General features: G+C 37.0%; 1 protein-coding gene across 5 annotated transcripts in view; it reads right to left on the bottom strand.

Annotated features, from left to right (window-relative positions):
- VCAN (versican) overlaps window positions 1–14963 on the bottom strand; it is a 116122-nt gene that overhangs the window by 75075 nt on the left and 26084 nt on the right. For all 5 annotated transcript variants that reach the window (XM_059916714.1, XM_059916717.1, XM_059916718.1 and 2 more), the window contains exons 3-5: window positions 13722–14099; window positions 10394–10568; window positions 10182–10309 (exon numbers count right to left, since the gene is read on the bottom strand). In XM_059916714.1, coding sequence (XP_059772697.1) covers window positions 10182–10309; window positions 10394–10568; window positions 13722–14099 — 681 coding nt within the window. The remainder of the gene's footprint in view (window positions 1–10181; window positions 10310–10393; window positions 10569–13721; window positions 14100–14963) is intronic.

Raw genomic sequence — 14963 nt, 5'->3', positions numbered from 1 at the left:
CTTAAAAAGAAGCTTTTGCAAAAAGTCAAGCAAGGTAGAGCAGACAAAAGTAGCAGTCTTTCTTCTTAGTCACTAACTGTAGGCGCAAGTCTTTCAATCCCATATCCCATAGAAAAATGCAGGCTTTAGGCTAAACACTGTCTACTTTTACACTGAGAAAAGCAGTCAAGATGTTAAGATTTTCAAAGATTTTATTGATCTACTCTCAGTTTTAAAATCTATAGTCAGGAATTATTTATAGGTCAAATTATATGTTCAAAACTCTAACATCGGTCATTCATAGCATTAATGACATTAGACAGAAATTAAGTTCGGGCTAGTAACAGGAATGTAAACCTAGGCTTGGTCCAAAAATGAATGACCATATGAGGATATACCAAGAGATAAGAGGCAAAAGATTAGAGATAAAATCTAAAGTCCAGAGGCAAAGCCAAACCAGGAACCAAAGGAACAGAGAAAGAGAAAGCAAACATGGGAAATCAAGCAAAGCAACTCAGTGCATTTGCTTAGCTTCTCTCTCTCTCCAACAGGACTTCACTGGTCAGGTTGTATAAGTTCCTACCCTGAGGGTATCTTAAAGGCACCTTTTGGCACCTCTGATGTAAGTAATAAAAGTTCCTTCTGAATTTTATCACAGTATCACCTTAAGAGTGAGAGGAGAGAGCAAAGCCTTCCTTGAGGGAGAAAACGCCTGTTATTAGCGTCGGACAAGGCTGTGTTCTAGCTCTACTCTTGAATACTGTGATGGAACAATTGAATGTATTTTAGCTTTACTGGATATATGCCTTCCTGGAAGACAAGCATCACTTTTGTAAGTTAACAAGGAGTCTACTATTCAGTTCCAGAAGTTGCCTCATCAAAGCAGGTACATCTATAGGACATTTATTATCAAATTTGTAACAAGAATACAGATTTGAAACATGTTTCTAAATGTTATCTATCTATGAGATAATTGTATCTCTCATAGATTATTATAGATAATAAATAATTATCTATGATATAATATAATTAAATAATAAAAATTATCTATCAATTTTTCTCTGATTAAGGAGAGCAAATAAAATGTCAGGAAAGAAATACACAAAATATCCTTATACACAAAACGATGCATGACTTAAGGTAAAATGCCAAGTTAACTTAAGTTGTTGTAAGTCAGAATTTACTGACATGTATACATATATATTTGCATTAGTACACACATAAACTATAATGCAGAACAGAGGATTTCACACACAGGATAATTTGCACGTTCATGTGGAAAACATATATAACCTCTAATTTTCCAAAATTTCAAGTTAAATGATCTGGCTTTGAATTATTCCTGTCATTCCAACTTTCCAGGGATCTCCTAGAAGAAACTGGAAGACATTGCTGGTGAGACTTTAATATGTGGTGACATTCTACAAACTAAATTCGTCTTAATCATAGGAATTAACATCATCAGAAATATTAAGAAAAAAATACTTAAATTTGACAAGTAACTGCTAAAAGACTCCCTGGAAAGTGGACCATGCATGTTATTTTTCCACACTTCTGATTGCTAAATGGAAAAGCTATTTCTTAGCAGACTTTAAAATGACACATACTAAAATGGCAAGCAATGGTGAAAACAAATCAAAACATTAAGATGACCTACACTGTTCAAAAGCTAGACTTTACACTCAGGAGTATCTCAGAAAAATTATGAAAGAGCCTGGGTCCAGAGCAAAGATAAGATAGGATATTTTTCTTCCACTGAAAATTCCCTGAGATCACCAAGGTGAAACGGGGAATTGGCATCAGCAGATCACAGATAATTATTCAATTCTTTCCTGGACTGCAGCTGATGGGCCGCTGTCTGTGGTAGTCAAAGCTGATATATCACCACAGTTATCTAGATGCATCTATTTTCTGGGTAGTGTGATCAATGTTTATATTTATTCTGTTTATTTGTGCTCATAATCTTTCTATCCTGAACTGTCTGGTCTGAAAATCAATTCTTATAAACTAATCATGAGTCCCTTTGCCCATTTGAGAACAGAACTTCCTGATTTTTTGTTCACTGTAAGGAAGTTCAAGATTTGTGATTGTTACTACCTTTCGTTGCTATTTGGGTCAAAATGGTATATGAGTAATAAATGTATGCAAAATTAGATATGGTGTGTGAACTGGAAACAGTCACATGAAATGCCCATAGGATAAAACCACTTAGAGTATATGGCAAGTATTATGGTGATAAAGACAATTCAACATAATTATTACTAGGTTTAAAGTTTTGGACTTTTATTTTTTTTCAAAGGAGGCTTCTTTTTCTCTTTTCTCTCTGTCTTTCTCTCTCTTTTTTGCCCATGTCTATATATACAAGATCAAAGCAATAAAGACTAATACTCATTATCCTGGATCACGAAATCCATCAGCTGTACATGGCTGGTTAACAGCTAACCTACACTACTATATAATCTCTTGACAGCCAATATTTGTAGGTAATTCAACAGCATGTCAATTCCCTCTAAGATCTGATCCTTTAACCTGTACAGAAACAAACCTTCTGTTAACAGTGACAAGAAAACTTCTGGGGTTGCCAAGGTAACTTCATCCAATTCTAGTGTTAGGCTGGCAATGTTTCTCATTTGAGGGGTAATGAGACTGGAAAGCCAGGTCAGCACATTTCAGATTTCTCACTTGTTTTAGGCTGAAGTAGACGCATGATGTGGCTTAAAGCATAGACACTGGGTTTTGAAAATTTTAACCTCTAATTAATTTTAGAGAATTGTCATCAGTCAGCTGTGATAGTCAGTTAACATTCTCTAAATCAGATCATATTCATGGGAAAGGGAATCCACATATTTGTCAATGTGTTATTACACCAGATCTTATATATGTCATTTGAAAGGTTTAAAGACACAGGAAATCCCACTAAAATTTAAACATATTTTTATGGTTTGCAGGATGTCGGATCTCATTCTTTCCCAATGACAGAGCAGTAAGATTTTAATTAGAGTGAGAAGGAGGTTCTAAAACATTTCCGGATGTCTGAGTCTTCAAAATATATGAGATTGAATGTGTTATTTGGTTTGACGGGCTCAGTATGGCTGCAGGTCAACACAGGAGAATCAGCCTAGTTTTTTTTTACTTTTCACAGCTGAGAGTTAAATGACCACTGTATTTCCAAAGAAGCTCTTCCAACTTAGAATTCCAGAAATTGATATCAAAACCTTAAAGCAAATGACTGTCACATGTTTCAAGGGTTTTATGTCAAGACATTTCTACTTTCTGCTTATTTAAGGTAACATTATAAAATAAAAGGGACTGTATATAGAAAATCCTAAGGATTCCATTAAAAAAACTATTAGAACTAATAAGCAATTTCAGCAAGGTTGTAGGATACAATACATAAGACCAATATACAAAAATCAATTGTATTTCTATACACTTCCAATGAACAATCAGAAAAAGAAATAAAGAAAATTCCATTTGCATTTGCATCAAAAAGAATAAAATATTTAGGATTAAATTTAACAAAAGTACAGCAAAACTTATACCTGAAAGCTATAAAATCTATAAAACATTGTTGAAAGTAAAGAGAATCTAAAAAAAAGATGGGAAAAAAATCACGTGTTTATGGATCAGAAGACTTAATATTGTTAAGATGACAATACACCTCAAATTGATCTGGAGATTCAGTTCACTCTCACCTGGCTTCTTTGTAGACATTGACAAGCTGATCTTAAAAATCATATGGGAACTCAAGGGGCCCAGAAGAGGTAAAACAATTTTGAAAAAGAAGAACACAGTTGGAGGTCTCATATTTTCCAATTTCAAAATTTACTACAAAGCAATAGTATTCCACACAATGTGGCACTGACATAAGTATAGACATATAGATCAATGAGAGTCCAGAAATTAAACCATATATCTATGATCAACTGATTTTAAACAGGGTGCCAAGGCCCTTAAATGAGGAAAGAATAGTCTTTTTAGCAAATAGTTCTGGAATAACTGAATATCCACATACCAAAGAATGGATTTGGACTCTTACCTTATGCCATATACAAAAAATAACTCAAAATAGATAAAAATAAAAGTAAAACTTAAAACTTCTACAATTCTTAGAAGCAAACACAGAAGTAAGTCTTCATGACTCGGGATTTGGTAATATGTTCTTAGATATGGCACCAAAGGCACAAACTATCAAAGAAAAAGTAGATATTGGACTTCATCAAAATTAAAAACTTTGTGTGTCAAAGGATCCCATTGAAAAAGTAAAAATGCAGATCGGTGAATGGGAGAAAATATTTACAAATCATGTATCTGAATAGACTCTCTTGAATCTAGAGTATACAAAGAACTCTCACAACCCAATAACACAAAGACAAATACCCAGTTTAAAATGGGCAAAGGTTCTGAATAGGTATTTCTCCAAGAAAATATGTAAACGGCCAATAGTCATAAAGGAAAAGTTGCTCAACATAATTAGCTATCAGGGAAAAACAAATCAAAACCAGAATGAGATAGCATTGTACACACATTAGGATGGTTATAATCAAAAAGTCAGGTGAAAACAAATGTTGGCAAGAATGAAAGAATCAGGACCCTAATGTACTGCTGGTAAGAATTTTAAAACAGTTCCTCAAAAAGTGAAAAATAGAGTTATCATTTAACCCAGCAATTCCAATCACTGCAATCCAAACAGGAATGCAATCATTACTCAAATAAGAATTAGGATATTTTTATGTGAGAAATCAGAGATTTGGGGGAGCTTTAAGAGCACTTTACATCCTCTTGGTTTGTAAGACTGCCTGTTGCTCTACTGGGGAATCTTTGGTGGTCCTGAAAAGTTACTACAGTAGAACAGGAAAAAGGGTATATCCAGTCACTTAACCTCTGTGCCTTAGTTTCCTTATGTGTAAAAATAAAGGTTTTAAATAAATGCCTGTCAAGGTTTTTGTGAGAATTAAGTTAAATGGCAATGCAACCATACAATAAATAGTTTCTTTCCTTACCCTACCTATGGAGCTACCTCACAGTTAATCTATTCAAGTCACCATACTGAATGAGGACGCATTTTCCACAGGTGCTGCAGGGTGCCATGCCTGGTCACCTTCCTCAGTGGCTCTTAGCTAGACCATTCAAACACTTAAACAAAAACAACTCCAAGTTCAGTTTCAAACCCTTAGCAAGGTGCGTTAATATCTAAAGTCTATTTGGGAACCCACAGCCATAACTGTGATCTATGATTCTGTGAGTTCTACAGAGAATAACTAAAAAGTTTCAGCATCTTCTAGCACCACCCTCAACCAATGTGGAGAGGTTCTATAATCCAAAATCAATATTTGAACCCGTGTGCTGAACCAGAGTGTACAGGAAGCTATTCTAGCTGACATGGGGCTTTTTAACTGAATAAACCCAGTTATCACTAATTCTTAAATAACTCCCATTGGTGAAGCGCTCTGTAGATTACATGCTGTAAATTCCATTAAAATTAAGTCAATCTGAGCATCCACAGGCAGGAAATCACACAGTTTCCAGATTTGATATATCTGATTTTGATCCTATCAAAGACTCTAAAGAAGCTGGAACTAAGCCTTGCTCTAGGACATGTTTAATGGCATTCAGGCTTTTACCTAAATTTTTAGCTTTTCATATCTAAAGGAGCTCATTAAGAGAAAAAGGAAAGGTTGTTTTTGGTTCTAGGTCAGACACAAGCATGACATGGAGGCATTAGACAAGTCATAGAGGTGATAGAGCTATCATGGATTTTGACATGAGGAAGCAGTAGAAAAATAAACCTGTAATTTGTGAATAGGGACAAAGGAACCAGTGCCAGAGAGGACAATTGGCAGGGAAGGCAAGAAAAGGCAATGACTGTGAGAGGCTGGAAAGGAGAAAAGAGTGTCTCTAGGAAGTAATTATTTCTAAGAGACACCACAGAAAAGAGTGAGAGGAGAAATTCAAAGAGAAAAAAAACTAGTATCATGGTGATCCAATTAAAAAAAAAAATCTTTAGTAAGTTTGGTGGACAAAGCTTGGCATTTTTTTCAAGTACTGTAGAAATGGTAGCATGGTGGAGACAGCCTCTGAAAGAGACAAAGTCTGGAGAAATACTGCAATTACCACCAAGTAGTTCTTGAGTAACTATTATGTGTCTATTACTGGAATAGGTTCTTCATTGTGGTTGGGAGAGTTACAGAAGATGACTATGGCCTTATCTCTATCAGGAGCTTACAGAAGTTTTTCGAAACAAAAATAACAAGTAATAGTTTGTGTCTGATGAATATAAAACAACCAGAGAAGAATTAAGCACCAGATATGTGGAACTAACTCTAAGAAAAGTGGGAGTTCAGAATCAGGAAATGTCAGTGTGAGCTGGAAGAGGTAAAGATGGGCTCTTGGAGGCAGTCTGTTCATAGGCAGAGGGAAGAGTAAAATGCTGGAAAGGTGAGAGGCTTGTGTTTTCAGAGAGGATCAAAGCAGAACTGCTGGCAGGAGGTAGCAGAGGGTCTGTGGATGACTGATGCGCATATGTAGCATCATATTGAAGAGAGGGAAACACAGTTGAATAGGTTACTCCCAAGCCAGGGACGGAGGGGCTTTGCAGGTCAGGCAGAGTTTGCCTGAGGAGGAAGGCAACAGGAAATTCACACTACACAACGCTGAGTAGGGGAATGATATGGCCATGGTGTTTACGTGCATTGATGGTCATAAAACAGGTCCCCTGAAGAACTGTTAAAGGCTTGGGGATTATTTGTGAGATAAAACAGAAAACCAGAGATGAGACACACAAATGATTCACAGGGACGTCCCTGGTGGCGCAGTGGTTAAGAATCTGCATGCCAATGCAGGAGACACAGGTTCGAGCCCTGGTCTGGGAAGATCCCACATGCCGCGGAGCAGCTAAGCCCTTGCGCCACAACTACTGAGCCTGTGCTCTAGAGCCCCAGAGCCACAACCACTGAGCCCGTGTGCCACAACTACTGAAGCCCGTGCGCCTAGGGCCCGTGCTCCGCAACAAGAGAGGCCACTGCGATGAGAAGCCCGTGCACCGCAATGAAGAGTAGCCTCGCTTGCCCCAACTAGAGAAAAGCCCTTGTGCGGCAACGAAGACCCAGTGCAGCCAAAAAAAATAATAATAATAAATAAATAAATTTATTTAAAAAAAATGATTCACAAACTAGAACTGTGGGTATGGAATTCAGAAGAGAGTTCAGGGCTAGACATGCAAAACTAAAAATTATCATTTTTCATTTTTTTTGTTTGCTTGGTGTCTCTTTGTGCCCTGTTCATCCCACAAGGCATTTGACTTATTTACATACAAAAGAGCAAAAGTGAAATTAAATGAACCAGTAAGGGCATTGGAGCAATGAAAAACTGGGAAGTAGAATTGTGATGAAGCCCGGAGTTGTGTGAAGTTATCCAAAGGGCAAGTGTAAAGTGATGTGAGTAGAGTGGGCACTTAGTTTGGAGGTTAATTTATTAATTCACTCATTTTATTCAACTCAATCTATGGAGAACCTACTATGTGCCAAGGACATAGTGGGGATACACATGATTCCTTCCCTCCCAGAATCCATGGTCTAGTAGGAGAGATGGAGGAATAAGCAAACATTTGCAGGAGGGTGATTATAGTCACACATTCAAAGATTGGAGATGGTAAAGGTGAGAGAGACCAACTAGGACTTAGGAAGGGGATATGGGATCAGTGTGAGAGCCCATAGTACAGACACATCCAAGTGCTGGGAAGCTTGTGTGAAGGTCAGGGAATTGGAATAGTAGGGTGGTAGTTGTTCCAGGTGAAAGAAAAGCCAAAGGGTAGGGCTAACATAGAAAATATAGGCCAGAGAAGGAGAGGCAATAGGTTACCAAGGTTGCCCATGTCAGGGCGTCTTGTTACTCTGCTGACACAAATTTCAGCCAGTGCTTGAATTCCTATTTATACTTATTCTTTTATCTTTTTCTTCCAGCTGTTATGTGATAAGACAAAAAAGTTCAAATTCTGTTGTTTTGGTATAAATAATCCAACTAAAGTTATGCTATATTACACATTACAAGTTTTCAGTTATCAAATATGTGGAACATTTATCCCAAGTAAATATACAACTGTATGAAATACAGTTGGGTTACACTGGAGGAGAGACTGGTTTGAACAATACCAGTTGCACTAGAAGCGGCGATGTTTATGGAGGTGGAGAAGAATTCCTGTATGACTAATAAATCCTTCTCATTGTGGTGTACGCATACATCCTCAGAATGACTCTTCTGACAGAGTTCAATTTTCCCTGAACACTAGTTATGATCCTCTGAAGAGATTTTGGGAAGCCAGCTCTCAATGGGTACAATGTGGCTAGGAATCCTTGGTAGGGCTTTTACCACCAAGACCTGTCAAAAGTATCTCACACAGAATTTGTACAGGGCCTGGAATTTCTGGAACTTCTGCAGAAGCAGAAAGTCCTCTGGGCTTCAAAGAAGTTAGGGATTCTGCAGCCTTAGAGACTGGGGTTTCAGTAGCTCCATCAGGATAAGACTGAAGAAGAGACATGCAGAGGGGCCCCTAGGTGCTGCTTCCAGTAGCATTGTAAATACTTAAGCCTGTCTTTCCATCAAGGAGTCTGGCTTGTGATGCTTATTCATACTGGGATCAAATTGGCCACGGATTTATACTTGAAAACCACATTTCAATTATATTTGGTAAAGATCTTTTAGGTAATTAGAAGTTATGTATACTTTTTCAAAAACTATCTCTGGTTTAGTTCCAGCATTACCAGTGTTCCAGAAATTTTTATAACTATCACTCTAATAGATATTATTCCAAAGGAGAACCACAGTGATAAAACATATTCCATCTTAGTGAATTTGAATACAAATTTCCATCTTACTGAGATGGAATAACCAAATAACCAAATTTATTTCCTAGAACCAGATTCCCCTACCGACCAGCTCCTATTCTATGAAAAAAGTTAACTAAATTTAAAATAAAATTAAATTTAAAGGAAGGAGCTAAGCTATATCTATCTATATCTCATAGCATGGATTTTACATATCTTTTCCCTTTGTCCTTGTAAAAAATGGAAATTGTTAGAATCAAAGTTATGGTTTAGAAAACACATTTATCAGTCTTAAATAATAGTTATAATAAGAATGTTAAGATGCTAGAGAACCACACTTAGCAGCTTTCTTGGAAGCAGGCCGTCCTATTCAAATTTAGGGCATTAGGCAAATATAAGCGGCTTATTTTCTAGCTTTCAGGCTCTGAGGTTGTTTTTTCAATTCATAGAATCATAGAATTTTAATGTTGGAAGGGACTATGGAAATTATCTAGTCCTACTTCCTTATCTTACACATAAGAAAATTGAGATCATTCTTTTCTTGTGGAGCCAGCCAAAATTAAAAGTATAACTCAATGCAATACTTCTATTTATATATTTAGGCTTCTAAGATACCTGTTGCTACAAATGAAATTCCATTTCAAAAGTCACAGAAATTTCTATTCTTATAATAAAACTGCACTGTGTCCTTAGATAACATCGCCACAAGAGAACTCAAACTTGTCTCTAAGAATCTAACTCATGCTAAGTGAGAAATGGTAGTGCCAGAATCAATCAAACTCTAAGCATCTCTAAAGCGAGGCTTATATCTTACTTGGCTTCATAGTCCTAACCACGAGCAGAGTAACTATCACACAGTAGGTGTTTTCTTTTAATGTGTTCATTGGTTGAATGAATGAATGATTGCTCTAAATATTAGTGTAGCAAAGTGAACACGAGGAGAAGCAAACCATGAAAATCCTTCCTGGGCTAGTTTGCCTTACTCAGCCGCACTTCGGGGTGTTTATCAGCACTTGGATTCACAGTGGTTTGTCATCACAGGATTTTACCTGAAGTTCTTACAAGAATAGGTACCACCCTTACAGGTTTCTATTCTTAATGCTCTAAAAGTGTATTGGAAACAGGCCAATGGCAGCATGACTGAAAGCAAACCTGCCATTAACTAAAGACATTTCAAACCTACATAACCATTTACACAGCCCTCGTTCTCTTTCCACTTTAATTTAAGCTTATTTCACCACAGAATCATACGGTTATTTAAACTAAATGTTGCTGTTTGGAATCCAAACAAGCATGAAGACTTGCTCTATCCCCACGTGCTCCCAGTCTTTCCTCAATTTTCTTAGGTCAAATGAAGTTATAGAAATTTGAACATCTTACCATCCAGATGGTCCACGTAACAATACACATCATAAGTTTCATGAGTAGCACGGAGTCCGTAGGTCCTGACTCCTTCCTTCCCCATCATATCTCCATAACAGCCTTCTCGGGGAGTCCGGATGGGATACCTGGGGAAATAAAGGACTAGTAGGTAGCACTTTATTCTCGCTCCAAATAGATGAATTAAAGCTGGTGGCCCCCAGACCGCTCACCTAACACTCTGATCAGACAGCCAGCCTGCGTCACATTGCTCAAATCCATCTTCATAGGCGGCATACAGCTGCTCTGGGGTTGCTATGACAGCCCCAACATCCAAACAAGCCTTCCGTGCCATCTCAAAATTCAGACTGTACCTGCTGGTCGCTGCCCTGTAGTGAAACACAACCCCTGCAAAGATAGCAGCAAACAATTATGGGCAAGTTCAAGTCTCTCACCATACTGTGCAGTTTCTCGTTGGAGTAATACGTCAAATTACTTGCTAACTCGGTAATAACCTCATGATACTTCTTTATTTTTACTTTATTTTATGTAGCATTATGCAAAATTATGGTGATCTGAGGAGCCCCAGAAATGTTGTTCCCTTAGGTGTCCTATTCTGCTCCATTAGAGTTTCAAGAATTTTCTGTTCCCATGTAAACAATCTAAAAAAAAAAAAGATTTAAGCCACTAAATCCCAAATGGTGACTAGTTGTCCTAATTGCAGGTAGTATTCAGGCTATTATGGGAACCTTGGACAATTAAATGGAGTAGGTGCTGCAAGAGATACAGAGTTAAGGGGGCCACAAGATCAACTTCTCCTACTTCATGTTTTTACTCAGGGCCAACTCAATAGAAGCACATGGAGCCTTCACCAGCACCACTTCCTACAAACATGAAACATTGTAATATTTACTTTCAGAGACAATATACTAAAATGGAAAAGACGCTGGACTAGGTATGAGTGAGAAGGCCTGTTCCAATCCCTAATTTGCTCCTTAATCATATATAAGTCTTAATTTTCCCCTTCATAAAGTATAACTAATATTGCTTAGGTTATTTGATTGATAGGAAGGTCAAATTAGATAAAGAATTTTAAAATGTCAGATAGGCTGCTGTGATAAATGTTTATCATATTTATAATTTAGGGTCTCCACTTTGACAGGTAAGATGTATGATTTTTATCCCAAAGGAGGCCTGAAATAAAATTCTCCAGACTCCCATGGGCAGAAGCCAGGCATCCAGATATGTGCCTCAAATTCCACTTTGTTGTATTTTAGGAGTTACATAAACTAGTGGTTCTTGAACTGTGTTTCAGGGCTCAAAGAATTGTCAAAGCCCTGAGGAAAGAGCAGCTGAAGGGGTGGAGCTCTGGTCCTCTTCTCCTACTTTAGCAAGAGCATCTCCATTTTTAACTGGAGTAAATATGGTGACTCATTTTCATAAAAGAGCAAAGTGAGTCAAGCTAATGTGCCTAGGAAGTCACTGTAAAATAGAAATTGGGGTAACTGGGTCTTATGGATGAGATTTTATTAAGTCATATCATTTAAGACCACTTTTTTGTTAGGCGGAATTAATTTTGGTTTCCAAGGTATCTTCCACTCTCCTTTTATTCCTAGTAATTTCCTGGAGTAGACAACAAGTCTCTTTCTCTCTCTCTCTCTTTCTCTCTCTCTTACAGCCTGACTTCTAGCTATAAGACTGTCTCCCACATGCCTATCCTTAGATTGTCTCTCTCTTCCAAAACAGGTATGTGCCAATAAAGTATCTACGGGGAACAGACTAGCCATGTCATAGATAAGAACCTTTGATCAGTGTCAATACAGAAAGACCTGCAGAGGCACCAAGTAGATGCACTGACAACTAACATTCATTTTCCCATTTCTGATATTGCTAAGAAAAAACTGATCAAATGCCTTTCATAAAATCTGTAGCTTTGTAGAATGACTCTAAAATTGCCAGGAAGTATATATGGTACTATCTAGTAAGTATGAAAGATAGTTTATAATGATCTCTAAGGTTTAAGCCAGACTTTGAATGGTTTTAAATTAGTCTTATGTTGATCAAAGCTTCAAATAGCCTTCTTGGTAATTAAAAATCTTCCATGTGCACTGAAGATTGGCAGTAAGGGGGCACAAAGGGGCCTCCATGACCAAGGCAGGGAATACCAGGCTGTATAAGTATCTGCAATTGCTGGGATAATTTGAAGACCTCATGGGGCTAAGGAGATTAAGTGGAGGATTTTCATTGTTTCAAAGGGGGCAAGGGGCAAATCCACTGCTAATTCTTTAATGATGAAAATTGTAAGAAGTTGTAAACTTCTTGTGGGATTTTAAAAACATATATGTATATATAAATTTATATGCAATGTGTATCTAACACCATATATATATATATATATATATATATATATATATATATATAGTATGTTACATTATACAAAAAGAGGAAGAGAGTGATCAGTAGAAAAAACAATACTAGACAAACCAAAGTAAATGATAAAAAGGTTAAAAGAGCAAAGAGCCCAGGGTGTTTAGTGGATGCCTGGAAAACATAAAAATAGATTTATAGAAGGGAGCGATAGAATCTGAATGGAAAAGGATGTTCAGAAAATTAATCTGTCACATCTGAAATTCAAAATATTTCCTTTTGGCTACACAAGAAAGAGTTTTAATAAAACCCTTTGTATATATTTCTGAAAGGTAAATATTTTATAGGGAAGTGGAGGGTTGGAAGAAAAATCTGTTCCATCATGTCTGGGTATTAGAATTTTGCTTAATAACTTGCCAAAATATTTTTCTTCCAAGAGCTATGGCATTATGTGTGTACCCAATTAAAGCAATTTTTCTTTGCTTTGTCTCCTAACTTAAATTCAAATGACATACAAACCACCACTGAACATGGGCTAAAACTAAAATGTCTCATTGCAAGACAGTGGATAACAACCAGTGCATTGACCTTAAAAAAAATTCACTGAGTTCTTGTTTTGATCCAATTCAACTGTTTATTGAATCCTAGCCTTTTCAAAGCACTATGATATAGACCATGGTACTTATTAGGTGCCTTATTTCTTCAATGTAAGTTAAGATATTATTTATATTTCTTAAAAGCAAATTCAAAGATTTTACTAATCATCCTAGGAGAGTGAGAAAAAGGAGGAAAGGGGTTTTTTCCTGTGTGTGTGTATGTATATATCTGTATGTGTGTATGTGTATGTGTATGCATGTATATGCACATATACACATATGTAAAAATTAAAACAAAATGTAGAACAGTCTTTACAGTCTTAAAAAATAACCACTGATAGGTCTCAATAATGAAGTAATGATTCTTGAGCTATAAACCATGTCTTGAGGTATTCATTATATCTAGTATAAAGTCACCTTCCTTGATTCCTGAACAAATAACAGTTCATTTTTGGTGAAAGACATGGACTTTTGGGTTGATTGATGTTTTTCCCCTCGTCCAAACCCTGAGCAATGGCTACTTTTGAATATTGTTTCACCACACTTCTGAACCAGGTATCATGTTATACTACCTTCTTCTAGATTCCCAAAGCCTTACCCTCCACAGCCAATGACACCGTGTCCTGTGTGTCTTCAATCCCATACATGACGTCGCAGCGGTAGAGGCCTGCATCACTGGCCAGCAGTTTGACCATGGTGAGTGAGGCATCGCCCACGTCCTCGGGATGTGTAGGCACCGACACTCTCCCTTTGTAGCCCTGACCAATCTTGATATTCCCATTTTGGGCCACTAGAACAGTAGTCTCCTTTAAATCTTTTCCACTCTTGTCCAATTCAATCTTAGACCATTTGATTCGGAGAAATTCGCTGGTGGTGTTGTAACTGGGTGGTAAGGTAGGCATGGTTGAAAAATGACAAGGTAGGTTGACTTTTCCAGAGAGGGAGCCCTTAACAGGTGGGCTTTTTTCCACTTTGACTAGAGGAAAGAGAAAATACTAAATTAACAAACTGAGTCTATTAAATATGTGAATGGATAAGAACCATTACAGGGGGTTGGTTACATCCTCAATATGTGAAATAATTAGAATGATTTTATATACAGAGAATAGTACACAATTTCAGTAATGTTTTATAACAAAGACAGGGATTAATAATGCTTATTTTTTTATGTGCTAAAAATATGGTATTCATTTTAAAGTATTTGTAACTTATTGTTTAACATGAACAAAATAAGTGATAAAATAAGGCAAGTGTAGGAAGGCAAGGAATCAAGGGCAAGAGAAGACCAGACTTAAGCAATGCAGATTTAAAAGACTGGACCAATGTTAGGAAGAACAGTTAAAAAACAAATTTAAGTCTACAGGTCAGAAGAAGAAAAATGATTAAGTTAACTGCCACATTACCTTAGAGGAAATGAAAACAACTCAAAGGGGAAGTGAAAATTTTAAAACATACTTCAGTAGACTTTAAAATTTTAAAACATACTTCAGTAAAACAGGGGGAAGTCCAGCACTTGAAGAACGCTCTTTGGTTCAGTGTTTGAACCAAAGACTTTCATTGTAATGAGAAATCCAGCTGCAATCACTTTGCAGTGAAACATTACCTCTAGATTATATCCTGGCCTAGGCGGGGTGGGGTGGGGGGGAAGTTAGTGTCTGTTCACCTAACCTTCTAAAGTATCCATCTACAGAATGCCTTTCTGTTTAAGCCCTTAAACTTTTAATGAGAAGGAACACATTGACTACAATTTAATACCATTACATGCAAAAAACCCACATTCTTTCACTCTTATAGGAATCTATACCTCTCCTCTCCCTTTTTCCCCCATCTTCCAGTCTCT

This window comes from Balaenoptera ricei, chromosome 3 (genome assembly GCF_028023285.1).
Source record: "Balaenoptera ricei isolate mBalRic1 chromosome 3, mBalRic1.hap2, whole genome shotgun sequence".
Classification (NCBI taxonomy): domain Eukaryota; kingdom Metazoa; phylum Chordata; class Mammalia; order Artiodactyla; family Balaenopteridae; genus Balaenoptera; species Balaenoptera ricei.
Note: the sequence above shows the minus strand (reverse complement) of the source record. Positions and strands in the feature narration are given on the sequence as shown.